Below are 17911 nucleotides of genomic sequence, written 5' to 3' on the forward strand. Positions count from 1 at the left end.
GACCACCCTTGAACTCAGCCAAATACTTCGGGGTAGAGAATACTGGCCTCCCTACAAGGCACTTCCCACCCCCTGTGTTCATCTTTACCCATTAAGACATTCACTTATTTGTACTATACGGCTGAATTAAATTCACGACGTAAACCCTTCCACACTGTCCTGCCTCCTTTATGATATGACACCGATTTATCAGAGGCAGTACTTACTGTATACCCCAGCTCTGGGAGTGGCTTACTGTAATAAACCTCCAACGCCAAATGAAGATAATAACCGAATCACCTCCAACTAATACATTTTGATTCATCCCACGTTCTTAATCAGAAGCTCGCAACGTTTGACAACTTGCCATTAAAGCAGCCCATAACAAGAACAAACCTACTGCATTTGAAACCGAATAAAATCCAAAGGGAAATGAGAGGACAGGACTGGGAGAAGCAAGTTTTTAGTTAAACAAATTTATTGACAAAGCTTGGAGTACAGTTTGCCTATTCTGAGTAATTCAGTCAGGTCTTGACACTGAGGGAGGTATTACTCCTCACTGTCATGCAGAACAGTGGTTCATACACAAAGAAATACATCATATTCATTAACAGTATATATAGGTCAGATTCACGTGGGTGATATGTCACTGTTCATTGCCATGCAGGAGCAAGGATGGGATATGATGGGGAGAGGCGAGGATAGGTTATGGTGGAGAGAGAAGAGGATTAATGGAAGATCGATACGATGCGAGACGAGGATTAATGGAAGATAGGCTATGATAGAGAGGCGTGGATAACGAAGGATAAGAGAGGCTGAGGAGAGGTAGGGGTTAATGGAGGACAATAATGAAAGAGACGACAGTAAAGGATGACAGGTGGGGAAAGTAAATAAAGTTTAGGTGTTCGAAGACAAACAGAATTATGGAGAGGCAACTTGCTGTTGTTGTTATAATGTTATTGCTGGACTTCAACAATTAAAATTTATGAGATAAAGCTCTCTTCTGTAGAGACAGGGAACATGAACAGGTGACAGGCAGAGGGGGGGGGGTGTAGTTCTACTGTATACAGTATTTCAAGGTTTTAATTTAATCTTCAACTCAAATGACAATATAGCATTTATTCATATCATTTATTCTACTAATTCACACTCTAAGATACCTTAACACAAATGATCAGCTATATTTTACGTCTAACAGTAACATACAGAACATAGTTATGCCAAATTTGAATCCTGAACTCAAACGTACAAAATTCTGGGACTCATATTTGATATGCCATTGACTACTAGATACAAAGAAACCCGATATGCGCTTTTTTTCTTTATCTTTTTTTTTACGCACACTGGTATGGTGCCAATGTTGAACTCCTGTTATGACCCTTAACGGTAAAGTTATGTTAAACTGGTGGGGAGTTACACTACCAACATGACCATGGCAGGCCGATGGACGTTATCAGCTTTGTTAACTTATCATGGATCGATAACGATATGAGTCAACCGGTCACATTCCGCGTGGCAACGGTCCGATTTTATGTGCTAACGACTCCTGTTCTACTACCAACGCCTCTGCCCACATTCAAGGTACTCCCGCTTCTTCCGTACAAACAGTAGCCACCCAGTCCCCTGAATCCTACATAATTCCTATTAGCATATTTCTTATAAAAAAAATTAATATTTCTTTACCTCTCTGCGTCGATCCATAGTATTAGAGTATCAATCAATTGTTTGTTGCTCCCTTGAGTTTTAAATGAAAGTAAACGAGTACTGTACCTCCTGCTGATTTTTTTTAAAAGCTGCCATATGTACTAAAGCTATGCTTCTTATCAGACTCGCTTTTCTTGACAGATGTCTTGGAACACGTACGTGGAAGACCTGATAAAGACCCAATCCGTGACAAAGGTCAGCATATGTGGTCAGGATGGCTTACCGTGGGCTAGTTCACAAGACTTCTGCGTGTCTGCACAAGAAGTCAAAACACTCGCCCTCTCCTTCGACAATCCAGCAGACCTCCACATGAAAGGTAAGGAAGAACCACTCACTGCCAAAGCATACCCTAATACTTAAAAGTGACACCGCCAACTATCGAAAATTACTGAGATAAGTACGATATTTTTACATAACTTTCCATTACCCAACTGTGGGTAATTTACCTATAGGTTGGGAACCACTGCAACAAGTACACACCTGAAATTGTTTTCCACAGAATCATTTAAATAATTCTGCTTTATTTAGTTCCTCGAATCAAATTGTTATGATAACCGTTTTGCTGCGGCAGACGCTCGAGCAAGTGTTGCCTAACATTTACGTAATAAAGGCAATTATAGTCAACACTATTACGTCACATACTTAAATATTAATTTCTACAGTAATTCTTAAGAATTTTCATAAATTTTGGCATAGCTGTAGTCATCTGACAAATAAAGTGTTCATACACTAATGCGTACGTGAAAGGTATGATGTTCTAATTCAGAAGTGGTGTAATTTAGACCATATTATGCCTCAAACAGTTTATGTTAAACTATGCTGTCTTTATTCTAACAGAATTATAGTTCTCAGTGTCTACCACGCCAAATATAGTGACAGAATTATTATAGTGAAATTTGAACCTTATAATTATATTCCCATACCAAGGGTCGTCCCTGGGGGGGGGGGGCAATTCAGTCATTGCGGGCACCTTTGCTTTCTTAGAAGCTAATATATTTCTCCATGTGCCAATCTTCGCATATACAGTATGTCTTCTGCAAAGTGTCGATTTTCACCACTTTTTTAAACATAATTTTCTCTGCTTAAAAGTTTCCTTTCTACTAAAATATCAATTGTCCTGGTGTCCAGCCAGTTGGCTGGGGTCACATGCAGTAGATCTCTTCATCGGTATGCCAGTTAGCGACCATAGAACTATCCACTTTAAAGGTCTTAGTATTTACTTAAGTACCTTTACTGTTCTCTTCCTCAGCTTGAACACGACCCACACTCACCATCACAGTTGATCATTTTTTCCCAGTGGTTTCTGTAGTTTTTAAAACAAAAATTTAAGTTAACTTCCATTGACATTTTTATTTCTTCTCTCTTCCTATTCAAATGCCTTTTCTCTGTACCCAAGGTGTATTTCCTTTATCTATCACCACTGGCCATGGTATAATAACAACAATAAAAAAAACAAGACTGCTGTGAACGGAGGTAAAAGAATGTGTATCCACAATTCCGGCAGAGCACAATAAAGAACGACATAGTTCTCAAGTCTTATCTTTGACCTGTCAACAGATGCACCGCCTAACTGTGCTGGTAACTATTCCTGGTAGTGTCGCGGTGGTCGTATTTCATTTGAGCGAAAAACAATACAAAACAAAAACTCACTTGGGCGCGAAAAATCAATTAATTTGGGTGACAATATTTGCTTCATTTATGCGAACTATACACTTCATTTGTGAGAAAATGACCTTGGCTGATAAAGTTTATTTATATCGAAATAAGTAGAAAAAATTCATTAAATATTTCTTTCACGTCACTGAAAAGGCATTCTAAATTACTGAAAGTGGAAAACATAATTAATCCTCTTTGCACGTCGGTCCCAAGTAAAACAATTTAACCTTTGTTTTTACATTAGTTTTACACACTCCTAGACACCTTGACTCTTAAGCAGTACCCATAGATATGGTTTTTTTTTTTTAGGTTTTTTTTGGGTTAAGCAGGTTCTCAGTGAAATTCTGACTTTCATTTTCTAATTATTTTTGAAGGCCTAGCACATATGCCTGAGTTTGCACATTTTTTCACTTACAATCTAAGTTTTTGTAATTCTTTCTCTTTCACTCTGATGGTTATGTTCATTCATAGATTTCACAATTGTTTCTTGTACACCTCCACGCTATATCACTGTTTTTTCAACACTTTATTGGGCCTGAAAGCGAATCCAAAGAATATTAAACGCTTCTTTCTTCTATATTTGTATCTGAAATTTTGCCTTCCATGTTGCTGGTAAAGTTGCTGAACCAACGCTACAGAGGAATGGGTGGCCCCGGTAACATCTTACTAAGATCATGTACAGTCTCGTTCAAGATTCTTCGAACACTGCTGGAGACAGCTGGCAACTCAAGGCCGTTTGTTTACTATAGTACGCAGTATAACATAATATGAAACAACAAAGCCCCACCAGGAAATTAAGCAACGGGGAACTAAGTAACCAATCACTGATCACTTTTACATTTATTCATAATGTTTACTACGTACTATAGTAAACAAACGGCCTTGAGTTGCCAGTTGTCTCCAGCAGTGCTCAAAGAATCTTGAACGAGACTGTACCATTCCCAATTTCCAGGAACCCTATGTAACCAACCATCTATACTGTTTTTGCCAAAATGAAAGATGACCTTTCACTGACTTAGCAATTTCTTGTCGTCCAAATGAAGCAGCATTCTATTGCTGAAATGAAAGGTGGGCAAGATGAGGTCAGCTTAACCTTACCTGTGACCTGACCTGAGTGACCTATCAACAGGTAATGCAGTCACTAATCCTGATGTTGGGTAAAGTAAGGGCAACCATGACTGCAGAACCCCCACAACTTTCACAAGCCCTACCCTAAAGATGGCTTTGCCCATACCCATCAAGTGTGAAAATCAGATTTAGTATAGCTGAATGTGAATGCATTAACTATGATTTAATCTTTAGTACTCAAACAGTGACAGGAATGGTGCACATGATCTCAGCAATGGGGACACATAAGCCTGATATGACACTAAAATGTTCAAATGTGCTTTGCATGCAAAGAAATTAATTTACCATAAATACAGTCAGTCCTCGACTTACTACGGGGTTAGGGACCCAAATGCAGGTCGTAAGTCAAAAATGCAAAAATAATACATAGAAAAGCTAAAATGGGTCTCTCTTTTTCTTCTCAGCACCACAAAACTCTCACTTTTAAGCTTGCCAGCAATTTTAAAGGGGATTACAAACGAAAATTTTGTCAGTACACAGCGCAATCACTAACGTCGGAACTCGAAAATACGTAATTTGAAAAATATTTTATACGACTGTGGCGGTCGTATGTCCGGGTGGTCCTAAGTCGAGGTGTACCTGTATATATACACACTATACAGTATTCCCCGATTTACGATATTTTGCTTGAACGATGGTGATGTATTAAGACCACCCCCCTATTTACGATCAAATATATTTGCATGAACTGTCCGGACAAAATCATTGATGCACGGAATATGGAATGCATCTCTCACTGCACTTGTCAGCTGCAGTTTACCCGCGCACAGCCACGCGACCAAGAAGTGCACTACAGTCCCAAGCTTTGTTCCATTGTATGTAACTGCACATACCTATGATCGTGTAGCTCAATGATTATCGGTCACTATTGGTGTAACTATGAAATAACTTACCTACATGAATCATCGTACTGTATAAACCTAGGCCTAGGTTAACTTTCAAACTGTCATCCCCAACAACTGCCAAATTTTTAAAAACATATGAGTACAGGACTCCTTTTGAGTATGGATTGTGATGATACCTATAGCAGCACATACTGTATAGCTAGCTATGTCACAATTAGTAGCATGGTTAGCTAAGGTTACAACTAGATTACTGTACAGTACAGTATTATACAATATTTTATGGAATTTAGCGGACTGTTAATGTGTAAGATAGTTGGCAAGTGCATACTATATCAAATATATTAATTGCAATTACAGTGATCCCTTGGTTAACGAGCGCCTCGGTTAACGAGATTTCGGTTAACGATTTACCTTCCATAAGATTCTTAACTTCGGTTAACGAGCAATCCCTCGATTAACAAGTTTTTTACGAGCCGACTTCAACATGTTTTCGCTTGCATTTGGCGGTCCACCAGCTGTAGTATTAGTCCGCCAATACAGTAAGCGGTTTTAGGGCTTAAATTCCTTACTATTTTGGTAAATATCAAGAAATTTATACTATTCAATAATTTTAAAAGTTTAATATTAACTTTTTTAGTCATTTTAACAATTATTGAACATAATTGAAGGTAAAGAAACTAGTTTCTGGCGTGCCATCCAGCCTGTTAACACACCAGACAGGCGTTAGTCTCTCTCTGTTTTCAGTGGAGGTAACATCTTTCTTGAGACTCTCTTCAACTAAACGCTTTTTTTTCTGTGTTTCCAAGCAAATTATTGGTCATTTTGAAATTTATTTTACATATTGACAATATATAATGCAGTGCAGTGTTGATTTAAAGAAAATAATCTTGAATGACACCAAGAGAACTAAAATTTTATGGGTGAAATGGTGCCATGGGGTGACTTCTATTCCACCCCAATGCCTTCTCTTCTCCCTTCTCCTCCTCCCCCATTCTAATTCCCATCATCATCATCATCCAGGAGCCTTCTACATACACACCTCAAAGTAAGTGTACTTTTCTACCTTTTTTGTTGAATTTAGGCAATTTTCGGTGAGCTGGAACCAATTACCCAAAAACCCATTGAAACAATGGTTTCAGTAAACGAGTTTTTCGGTTAACGAGCAACCTGCTGGAACGGATTGTGCTCGTTAACCGAGGGACCACTGTATCCATTAACCAAGTTTGGTGTATACCTCAGTGTGTCCGGTGTGACGTCAGCATAATCCCATTGACCTGTGTGTGAACAGACCTTATATTCTATAGACCAGGGTTCCACAACCATCATACTGGCATAACGGCATCCAAAATATGTGATGCGGGGAAGGGTAAATTGAAATGGTAAGATCTGGCTGTTTTAACACTTGACACAGCAAACACCTAATTTGATATTCTTTGTAGGGCTGAGAAGCATTATACCTCATAGCTGACAACACACACACAAGGACTGTACATAAAATGCTTGTAACAATTAGTCAAAATTCACAGCCAGTTATTTTTGAGATTCAGAGTAAGACATTTTTTCTCATATGTTTCAAATCATTTTCCTTTTAAGCAGATGAGGTCAGTCATTGTCAGCCATACCATACAGTTTATTGAGGAATATATTGTTATTGGTGGGGTTAGGCTCCAAGGAACGGTTCAAATAGGCAAAACTCCGAATAGCAACTTCTCCAGTACTACACATAGTGCACTACTGTATGAGAAACTTTCATCACCAATACAGTACTACCCGTACTTATATTTGTATGTGGTCAGCTGATGCGGCCCCCCCTGGTCAGCTTCATGTTATGGAGTGAGAATTTTTTCTTAAAATTCTCGAAGTACCCTTTACTGGCACCGCCTGTTGATTCGGGAAAATTGGCATAGTGACTCTTAGCCTTCTTACGGATCAAGTTGTTGTTGATTGGGACATTTTTGTGGTGCTGCTTTTTCTGTTTTCACTATGTTCTCATCACAAACATTTTGTGCCACTTTAGCACTTGTAGGAGCACCTGCTGCAACAGACACAAATCACTTGTTCTTTCTTCTTAATGTACCGCACCGTAGGTTCATTCACATTAAATAACCAGCCAACTGCACGACGCCTATTCCTTCCTTTAATTTATCTAATAATTGAATTTTCTTGGTAAGGGTCATCACTGACTTTTCCCTTTTATGTTTCACGCTACACAGGTGTAGCTCCTGAATCTGCAGATTAATATCATAAAACTAGCTTCCAAAACTGCCAAGTCTCGTTGAACTTAAAAGAAAAAAGTGCATCATGTAACACTGAAACGAGTAGATTTCAGTGTTTTTAATGTTTGAGTAAACCTATCGTTTCTAGAAGACTTGTGTAAAGAACAAGTACTGCACCACTAAAAGTTCACTAATAGTCACAGAACGGAGCTTGCAAAGGCAGCTTTCACTAAATTTGGAGCAGATTTCACAAAATTGACGAGGATTTTTAGTCTCCGTACTGGAGTACTGTATTGTTAAATGTGAGACAATTTTATGTTACATTAAAAAATTTTGCCACCCACTACTGTAGGTTATCTAAATTTGGGTTCTGTTTAACAGTAATTGTCTGAATGTATGGTTTAATTCAATAGAGTACTGTATTTCTTTATGCTCAATTTCAGGTTTTATTTTTTCCTTAAGTTAATATATATATATATATATATATATATATATATATATATATATATATATATATATATATATATATATATATATATATATATATATATATATATATATATATATATATATATATATATATATGAGCAGTCTCTCCTCGAATTACGACGGGGTTAGGGACCCAATTCCAGGTCTTAAGTCGAAAATGCGAAAATAATACATAGAAAATCTAAAATGGGTGTCTCTTTTTCTTCTCAGCACCACAAAACTCTCACTTTTAAGCTTGCCAGCCATTTTAAAGGGAATTACAAACGAAAATTTTGTCAGTACATAGCGCAATCACTGACGTTGGGACTCGAAAATACGTACAGTAATTTGACAAAATTTTGGTACGACAGAGGCGGTCGTGTGTCCAGGTGGTCGTAAGTAGGGGGAGAAGAGCTGTACAGTAGTACTGTACAGTACAGTATTGTACATTCAGTATATGTAAAAGTACAGTACTACTGTACTATACATACAGTATTGTACTGTACAGTACAATGAAAGACAAAAGTCGTGTCGTGAAATTTGGTTAAAACATATGCCGAAGGGCTAAACTTTTGGTGCGCTCTGCCTTGTGGTAGGGCTCTCATAATGTTTCACAAGTTATATTTAATCTTCGGACAAAATAGCGACACGACTTTTGTCTTTGATTGTACATAGCAAAGAGGACACTACGCCTACTGCAAGCTAATGTGTAGAAGGTGTACAGTATGTGTAGTACAGTACACTATACCTGTACAGTGCATGTACAGGACAAAAGCAGGCCATCTCAAATCATCATATTGCCATTTGGCCTGCCTGAACCACATGCCCAAGATGACAGCATCTGCTGATGAGTGCAGTACAGATAGTGTATACAGTACAGAAGAATATTTTGTTTATTTACAATATATTGTATGTGTACACTGGTGTTTACATAAATAAATAAAGCTCTGCGTCTGTCTGTGCGAGATGCATATTTTAGACTCTCGGAAATCTTTCCTAAGCACTGTACTCGGAAACATTCCGGGAATGTGTGATATTGCCTGTCCATTTGAAATGCGTACAGTACTCTAGTCTCACAGAATATTTTCTTCAGTACCCGGAAAATTCCATACTAGGAAATCTCTCTTTCCTGGAAGAGCTTTGCACTAATAGTGATATCTACATTAACCGGAACAATTGGTGCAGACCACTTCTGGGAATGAGAGATTTCTGGGTAACGAGACGACTCTCTCAAAGCCGGAAAAATATTACTCATCCCCGGAATTTTCGGGTACCGGAAAAATATTCTCGGAAGTTCCAGAATGATGAATTACTGTATTTCATCTCTCAAAGCTGGAAAAAATCCCTCATACCCAGAATTTTCAAGGGAATGGAAAAATGTTCTCAGAAGTTCCAGAAATTGCGCAATACATCATCTCTCGAACCCGGAAAAACATCCCCCATCCCTGGAATTATTTGGGTAACGGAAAATTTTTCTCAAAATTTCAGGAAAATGTGCCTGATTTTCATCTCTCAAGCCCAGAAGAAAACTCCCCCATCCCTGGAATTTTCAGGGTACACCACCTCTCGTTTTACGCAGGGGTTACGTTCTTGAAAATCAACTCTTAATTAGAAGATGCTAAATTAAACATAATTTTCCCATATGAATACATGTAAATGGTACGGGTTTGGGGAACCATCATATAATGTACACTTAGGGTACGAACAGTGCTCTCACTTAAACCAAGCACGCAGCCAACCTCCGGCACACGCTCTCCTCTCTGAAGGCAGGTTATCACATTTAATTTCATGTCCATTGCTATTGTTTTCCGTGCCTTTTTAACTTTAGGCGCCCCAGAGGAGGCAGTTGGACGTTTTCCAGACACGCTCAATGGGGAAAAACAGCATTTAACACTAAAAAGGTACGTGATAAACACACAATGCAAATGAATGCACAGAGAAAAAGTAGTGCTGGTGTGAACTGAGAAAGCCGTATGCGGGAAGCTTGCTGGACGTCGTCACAGTTGTTGGACAGAATACTTCATTATCATCATTGTCTTCATCATTAGTAGTAATAATCTTTATTATTACATTATTATAATAATTATTATTAATAATAATATTAAAATCGTTGATGTTGATATGACTGCAACTTTATAGTAATAACCTATAAGCACCTCACCAGCCATCACACACGACTCCACTGCCAGGCGAATACGAGCGGCAAATTTAAATTGTCTTGAGCGCGTTATTTCAAAAATAGGCGAGCGTAAATTAGCTTTTGTTATTAATTGAACAATCACGTTATTCCAAAAATACTAAAATCAAACACGAGTTACCTGTACTGGAAATGTGCCTCTAGGAAAATTTCTATTCTGGCTATTGGAGTTTCGGGTTTGAGGGATTCTGGATAACGGAGATATTACTGTATTCCTGCTAGCGGGAATATCATTGTATCTCAATGGGAACTGATCTACAGTGTTTTGTGAGTGGTCAACCATTACATGTAGTATAATGTTGGGTTCCTTTGTATATATTTAATATACATGTATGTATTTTAATATTTTTTTAATGTTTGTTTTTTATCACACTTGGTTTTGGTGAACTTAGATTCATGTTCTATCTCTAGTTTGATTTTAATAGAATTGCAGTGTTTGTATGTGTTTCTTTTCTCTGTTTCATTCGTTTTAGATAGCCTGAAAATAGAGGAGGTCTTTCCGAAACTGTCGCTTCAATAAATCATGACCTGGGGTATTCGTACATTATTCATATAAACAAATAGGAAAAAAATAAAGTACTGTACCTGTATAGTACAGTGTATTTGTATTTGAATCCTGTATAGTACTGTGACAACTTATTGTACTGTAAAATATTTGTTTTTGCATTCACACAAATTTACTGGCTTTGCACTGCAGCACCCATGAGGTTTTAGCTTATTTGAATACAGCCAGAATATTCATAATACTGTATGCAGAGTCTTGAAATTTATGTCTATTTATCTCTGAATGTAATTACCCTGGGTGCTGTAGTGTGCTGTGTCGAGGTAAGGGGGCCTTATCAAAGAAAGGTTGGTTGTGGTATACAGTAGTTAGATAAAGGTGGATGATAAAGGTGGATGATAAAGTTAAAGGAGGAAATGTGTGAACTTATCCCCTACCCCATTTCTTACTATAAAAGGTGCCGCTAGTAGCAGGTCACACCCATGTGCAAGTTCAGGTCATGTAAGGTCTTCTCTCTTCTACTGTATATTGACAAAGATCTCCTTCCCCCAACCCATCACTACCCACGTGGTCCTAATCTAATCCCTCCATCTCGCCCACTTCCTCACAGGGTGTTTCCGTACGTAAATGAATTCTATCCCCAGCTAACCACCTTACAGTAAAGTACAGTAGTCCATTACTAATCTTAAAACTAAAATTATCTAGAACAGTCTCCAATGTACTGTACTGTATAAGAAATAATACCAGCTGATGAATGCACGTTAACTGAGCGAGAGATGTCTCGCTAGACTCGAGTCATCCACCTGACTGACAGAGGCCTGCTCATGGTACACATTGGCACCCAATATATCTACTGGATTACCTGAGGATGGAAGAAAAAATAGGCTAACCAGAATCCTAGATGCCTTACACTTTGCAAAGAGCCTTTGTGTTACGAGGCTGTTGCACTTTTATGAATTGGGCCCTGTCCTTCAACAGTGACCACCAAGAACTGTGCACTGTCTACTAGACAGGGAACCACATATTTCCAGATCCAAAACCGTAACTGGAAACAAAGTGATACCTTGGAAAGACGGCAAACAGCTGGTGTGGAATTGAATTGTGCTCTCTCATAGTGTAGACGGAGTAGAGAGGGTGGCATGTCCAAAGGAAAACCAGAAGACAATGTACAGATACCTGAACCATATTGTTTTGTCCCAATAGGTTCAAAACTCCAGGATCTTGGAATGTAAAATCTCTGGAGTTTCAGAAGGTGCTGGGCTCCAAACTCATTAAAGTCACATAAGGCTATGTACAAGTTCGAGTGGCTTAGCATAGCAGTTCAGAGGAGGAATGCCTGCTGCAGTTATCTAGCATCCCAAATCTGAGGAGCTTGAGTGAATCTTCAAATTTTGATGCCGTAGGATTAAAGTCATTAACTAATAACTCTAATCAAGCAAAAAAAAATTGTTCATAAATAACACCTAAAATGATCTCACAGGGTTGAAAGAATAGGTACAGTACCATAATTATCATCACCACCATCTTATGGCTATCTTCCATGCTTGCATCGGTTAATAATTGTGATTACCTGATGGCAGATTTCCAAGCAGTCTCTTGCAACCTCTTTCAACAGGTTATTATCTCTTAAGGCCATTTCTCATAACCACTCCCTATGTTGTGCTTGACCTACCCTTAGCTTTCTTCACCTCCATATTAAAGCTCATGCATCTCTTGACCGAATTAGTCTCCTACATTATCTCCACATACCCAAACCCTCTCAGTTTAGCAATGTGCAAAACCTCACCAATACCATCAATATGCATCTGCTCTCTTAGCTTTGAACAGGGTTTTAATCTTTCGGTGTTACATTACACATTTATCCCCTACCACTGCCAATTCAACTTGCTAAGACCTACATTTATCATCCTTTTTAATTATCCATGTTTCATTGCCATACACCTACACACTTCTCATGCTGGCTACATACATCTTTCCTTCCAAACAAAGAGAAGGTACTTCAAGCTCTTGTAACAAAGGTGGCTTTGCACCACCTCCAGCACTAATCATATCACCCATGTAGCAATCAGATATACAGTGTATGTTGTTCAAATTTTGGAAAAAAGTCTGAAAGCTTGAACATATGGCATGAAATTATGATAGTCCACTAAATAACTTTTCATGTAAGCTTATTCCACATCGTCATTTTTCCTTGCACCATCTCTGCTCTGCCACATTCAGTAATACTGTACTGTATTCACTCTTTTTTTGTAGTTCACTGCCATTCTTTACACATTCTTAGCAATGACTTCCAGTGGTGGGGTCTGTGCACAATTCTAATAGGAATTACCTTAGAGAAGCTCAAAATAATAGCCATAACTGAGAGGTCATCAAAAGGATTACCCGGTATGAGTAAGCAAAAGCATTTGGTGATAATATTAAGGATAAATTGTAAAACTGGAAGTAGGAATACCAGTAGATGGTAAATGGTGTTCCTGTGTATGATGTTGAATTTTTTAAGTGCTGCTTGATGCTTGGCCAAGCACTTACGCCAACAAAATGGTCGAGTAGTGGATTTTAATTTCCCCTTGATATTTTTTTTTTACGCACATGGGTCACTGACCCACATCATGGCTGGGGTGGGGGATATAATAATAATAATAATAATAATAATAATAATAATAATAATAATAATAATAATAATAATAATAATAATAATAATAATTAAAAAAAAATAAAATAAAATACTAACTAAAAAAAAAAATGAAGAGTGAGAAATGATATACAGTATGTACCCTGTATGTTGTGTTGTCAATAGTAAGAGAAACCATTAAAACCCTGCAATTGTGTGTAAATGAGGCTGAAAGTCAGTTCAACAACCTGGGACTTGGTCACAATATTTGTGATGCCACATGGTAGCATGGTCAACCATTATGCTTCCAGTATCTTCCCAGGCAGTAGTACCTCCCTGTTTGATAGCTGCCTTCTACCTACTAGTACTACTACTGTATATATCATTACATTTATATACTTTAGACACCAGGACAATGGTTAAGTAATTATATCATGAGGCAAGCATGAGATCAGTAGTTGTGATTAAGTCGTCATGGAGGGCTTCTACTTTTGAAATGTTGATATTTTTGGCCCTCCATTCCCTCTTCCTCACCATTAGTCCAAAACTGTGTATGTAAAGTAAGTGTACACATACATACATACACACACACATATACACAGGTATCCCTCACTCAACAAATGAATTAGGTTCCTTGAAAACCATTTGTAAAGTGGATATTTGATTATCAAATAACATAACCCATGAGAAAAATATGGTTTGGTTCCCCAGTGACAAGAAAATCCCCAATACAGTCACCTCTCAATTTAAATGGATTTAATTTACACTTTTTTAAATAATACTAGTAATAAATTAATCCCCATTTTTAAAATAACACAAAGATCTTTTAAATAGCGTAGTTTTGAAAAGAGCACCACTATCCCAGGCAACATAGTTCAGTACCTCATTGCTTTCCTACTTTACGAAAAAGGAAAAAGTAACATCACCTGAACCTCAGCCATTAACATCTATCATCTCGAAAGCTCCCACTTCTCCTCCTAAATCACCTGCTCTGCCATCTGATTCAGATGACTCCCTCCCCCAGTTACCCCTCACCTTTCCTCCAGCACCATTAGTTCCCACACGCCATCCCACCCATCATTCATCATAAGTGTTAGCACAAATTTTCATTTAAATCTATTTTCTTACTACAGTACTGTATTATTAGGTTTGCTTCTATTATTATACTGTACAGTATTATTATTATTATTATTAATGTTGTATTACAGGTATTATTATTATTATATTATAAATAAAACATACTGAAGGAAATAGATAAACAAACTACAGTATTCAGGGAGCATTTCCCCTAACCCCTGCCATTTCCTTTATTTCTTATGGGATAATTAAGTTTGATTAACACGTTTTTTATTTACATGGCTATTTTTATGAATGTAACTACTACAGTATATAAATCATGAGATGGCTGTATAATACAGCACTTTAAAAAATTCAAAGCTCACAAACAACAAAAAAACCTACCCGTAACTCCTGTAAATTAGTAAGTAACTGTGAATTGTACTGTAATTTAGTCTGCAACTATTGTATTAGAATTTAGTACCTAACTACTGTAATTCATAAATATAAATTTGATACATCACTTTAAGGGACTATATTCATATAAGAGAGAGTAGCTTTCATTCACAAAGTGATAAAGAAGTGTAAGAATAGAATATTCATAAAGTGAACATTCACATAGTGAGTGATACCTGTGACGCACGCACGCACACACACACCTGTAGTATTCCAGTTATCCAGTACCTATGGAGATTGAGAGGTGCCAGATTAGGTGTTTTTCCGGTTAGTTGAAACTCATTCCTGGGATCCTCCAGCCTCCTCATATATTGTTACTTGTAATGAAACTATATAATTTGTGAAAAAATCATTACTTGTACAAGACTTTAATGTAGCTTAGAAATAAAGAAAATATAATATAAAACCATAAAATAAGAAAAATGAAGAGCATCAGTGTGTATATGTGGGAAGTGAATGTGTGTTGAGACGATTGTTTTCTGGGCTATAACTGCATGGTTGAGCTCCCTCCGGATGTGACATCACAGTATGCACACATCCAGCAAGGCAGCCATACATCTGTGAGTTAGCTGGTTGACTGCCTGAATTGTGCTGCATCACCCAGAGGAAGGTTTGAGTGTGGAAGGAGTAATTTTTTGTACAGTACATAAATAATTATGTACTATTGTATTTTATGATATGCTATGTAGTGATTTTATTGTTTATCATGGCAATAGATATGGCAGCTCATTTTGGAGGAATTTTTTTTGTCATTATTACTTCATTTTGGTGCCGTTTAGCTGAATTTACCAGTTGCCCGGATACCAGGAGAACTGGTTTTCTACCGTACTGTATACTGTATACAGTATATTAAATCACACTCACATGATAAATATATACCGTAATGTATTGACAAAACTATACTTCTTGGAACCATGTTTATTCTGCGTACATGTTTCGGTGAATCACTAACACTTCTCAACACAGGACCTGCTACAAACTATATAAATGAGGTCCAAAAGGAAAATATACCTACAATACCTTGTCCAACACTACCTGAACTCTAGGTGGAGTGCATTGAGGTTAGAAGTGACCTGTCCTAGTCACCTGGGGTACAGGATTAGGATTATCCATAAATTGGCAAATATGACCTTTATGCTTCAAAGATTTTAAAGTTAGGGGTCCTTTAAATTAATGTTAATTCAATAAGTTTTCTTTCTACAGTAGTACTGTATTGAATTTAGGGATTTATTGAGTAAAACTGGGTTATTTATAAGCACAGGATAATTTTATTGCAACATATGATTGAAAATGGAATTGTTTTAATTGCCTACCCTGACATCTCTTATGATAATAAAATCTGTCTTTAGAGGAAAGGAATACTGAAAGAGATTTTAATATATCTATACTATAGGGTACTGTACAAGAAATGTGTTCTAAGGCAATCTATGATCATAAATCTTAAATAACTAACCATTTAGAGCAGTGATTCTTAAACTGGGGGGGGGGGAGTGGTCAGAGAGAAAAGTCTGGTCAGGAACTGAACGCGTCTTGTACATGATTGCTCATCCCTCCCACTCTATAATAACCAAGGGTTGCATCAGGGGGGTGGGGATCTAGGACTTATGCAGAAGGGGGCACAAGGCAAAAAAGTTTAAGAACCACTGATTTAGAGCATATATCTATCAACTCTTTCCCATACAGTGTTACTAGACCACCTGTCTCATATTATGATTTGGGGTGAACTTCCACTGTTGACTGTACTAAAAGTCATGCATATCCAATGTAATAATGATTTTGCTGTGACAAGCACTAAAAAATGAAAAATGCATACCAAAAACATAATGTGGCACCACTGCCAACAGCTGATGAATCTGCCTCAGCCAGAGAGATATTGAATAATACTCCTTGTATTGTAATTAACTTTGTATTAAATCCTTCAAAAGAGTGGAAAACGTCCTGTAAGTACTCCTGCTAAGGTTGTAAGCAATCTTGATTTGATTTTGGCAAGTACCAATGAATCTGTGTACATTTACTTGTCTACTTATGCACTTCATTTGTGTTCTATATCGATTTGTTTAATTTTCAGATAGGTTTATGTGTCCCCAAATTTGGCCCAGTAATACATTCCCCAGTTCCAACACTAAGTCTATGGGAAAAATGTGTCTTATTTACATTGCATTTTAAAAGAACACATCCCTAATGAAAATCAACAACTTGCTGTGTTCATTCGCCAATTTGTCTAAAATTTTATTGAACATTACAGGTATGATTGTTGGTGGTACCAAATACTTCTTTCTGAGTGGAACAGATGAGGTGCTGAGAGCAAAGAAAGGCACCAACGGCATTATTGCCTGCAAGACAAAAACAGGTGTCATCATCGCCTACTACGAAGATCCAATACAAGCTGGACAGTGTGCCAAAGAGGTAGAGAGAGTAGCAGACTACCTCAAGAGCCAAAATATCTGATTCTCATCAGGTAGCCTATCACAGATACAGAGCCAGCCTTGAAGTACAGCACAGTAGGGTATTCAAAATGTATGTTGCAGCACAGTAGGGTATTCAAAATGTATGTTGCAGGGGGCCACCCCCCTGCAACATACATTAACTACCACACCTCAGCACTACCACTGATTTCATAACAATGAAGTACAGATTCTAATTCAATTAAACACTTCAGTACACAGTACACATGCAAATTCAGAAAGATACATTTTTGTTTTTCTGAACTAAAATGGCTCACTTTAGGCTGATTGAATCCTCCATCCATGCAATATGTGGTATAATAAGGCCAGCACCTCATACAATAGATTACAGAACCAAGTTTTTCATAATTTAAACATTTTCATTGCTTTCCACATAAAAGAAACTTTAATAAGATAAGTGTTCCAAAAGATAATAACATCTAATATAAAAGCAACAGTAACTTGTCTCCTCTGATTTAAAAACCACTGTTCCTTCAGCTGTATAAACCATAGGAATTAATATTATATTGTAATACTTTACTTGATTTACATATTTTGTAAACTCAATACATAAAAAAATAATTTTACCTTGCTTTAATTTTTACCTTTAGTATAATTCTTCACGTTAACCTGAGTTATTGGTGCAGAG

General features: G+C 37.4%; 1 protein-coding gene across 1 annotated transcript; it reads left to right on the plus strand.

The window, feature by feature from the left end:
• Positions 1 to 1407: 1407 nt before the first annotated feature.
• Positions 1408 to 17849, plus strand: LOC121880017 (profilin-like). Its single transcript, XM_042386968.1, has 3 exons — positions 1408 to 1560; positions 1825 to 1999; positions 17064 to 17849. Exons 1-3 carry the CDS (start codon positions 1423 to 1425, stop codon positions 17264 to 17266), a joined length of 516 nt encoding a protein of 171 aa, XP_042242902.1. The 5' UTR covers positions 1408 to 1422; the 3' UTR covers positions 17267 to 17849.
• Positions 17850 to 17911: the final 62 nt, after the last annotated feature.

The sequence above is a fragment of the Homarus americanus genome, unplaced genomic scaffold, assembly GCF_018991925.1.
Source record: "Homarus americanus isolate GMGI-L3 unplaced genomic scaffold, GMGI_Hamer_2.0 scaffold30108, whole genome shotgun sequence".
NCBI classification, from domain to species: domain Eukaryota; kingdom Metazoa; phylum Arthropoda; class Malacostraca; order Decapoda; family Nephropidae; genus Homarus; species Homarus americanus.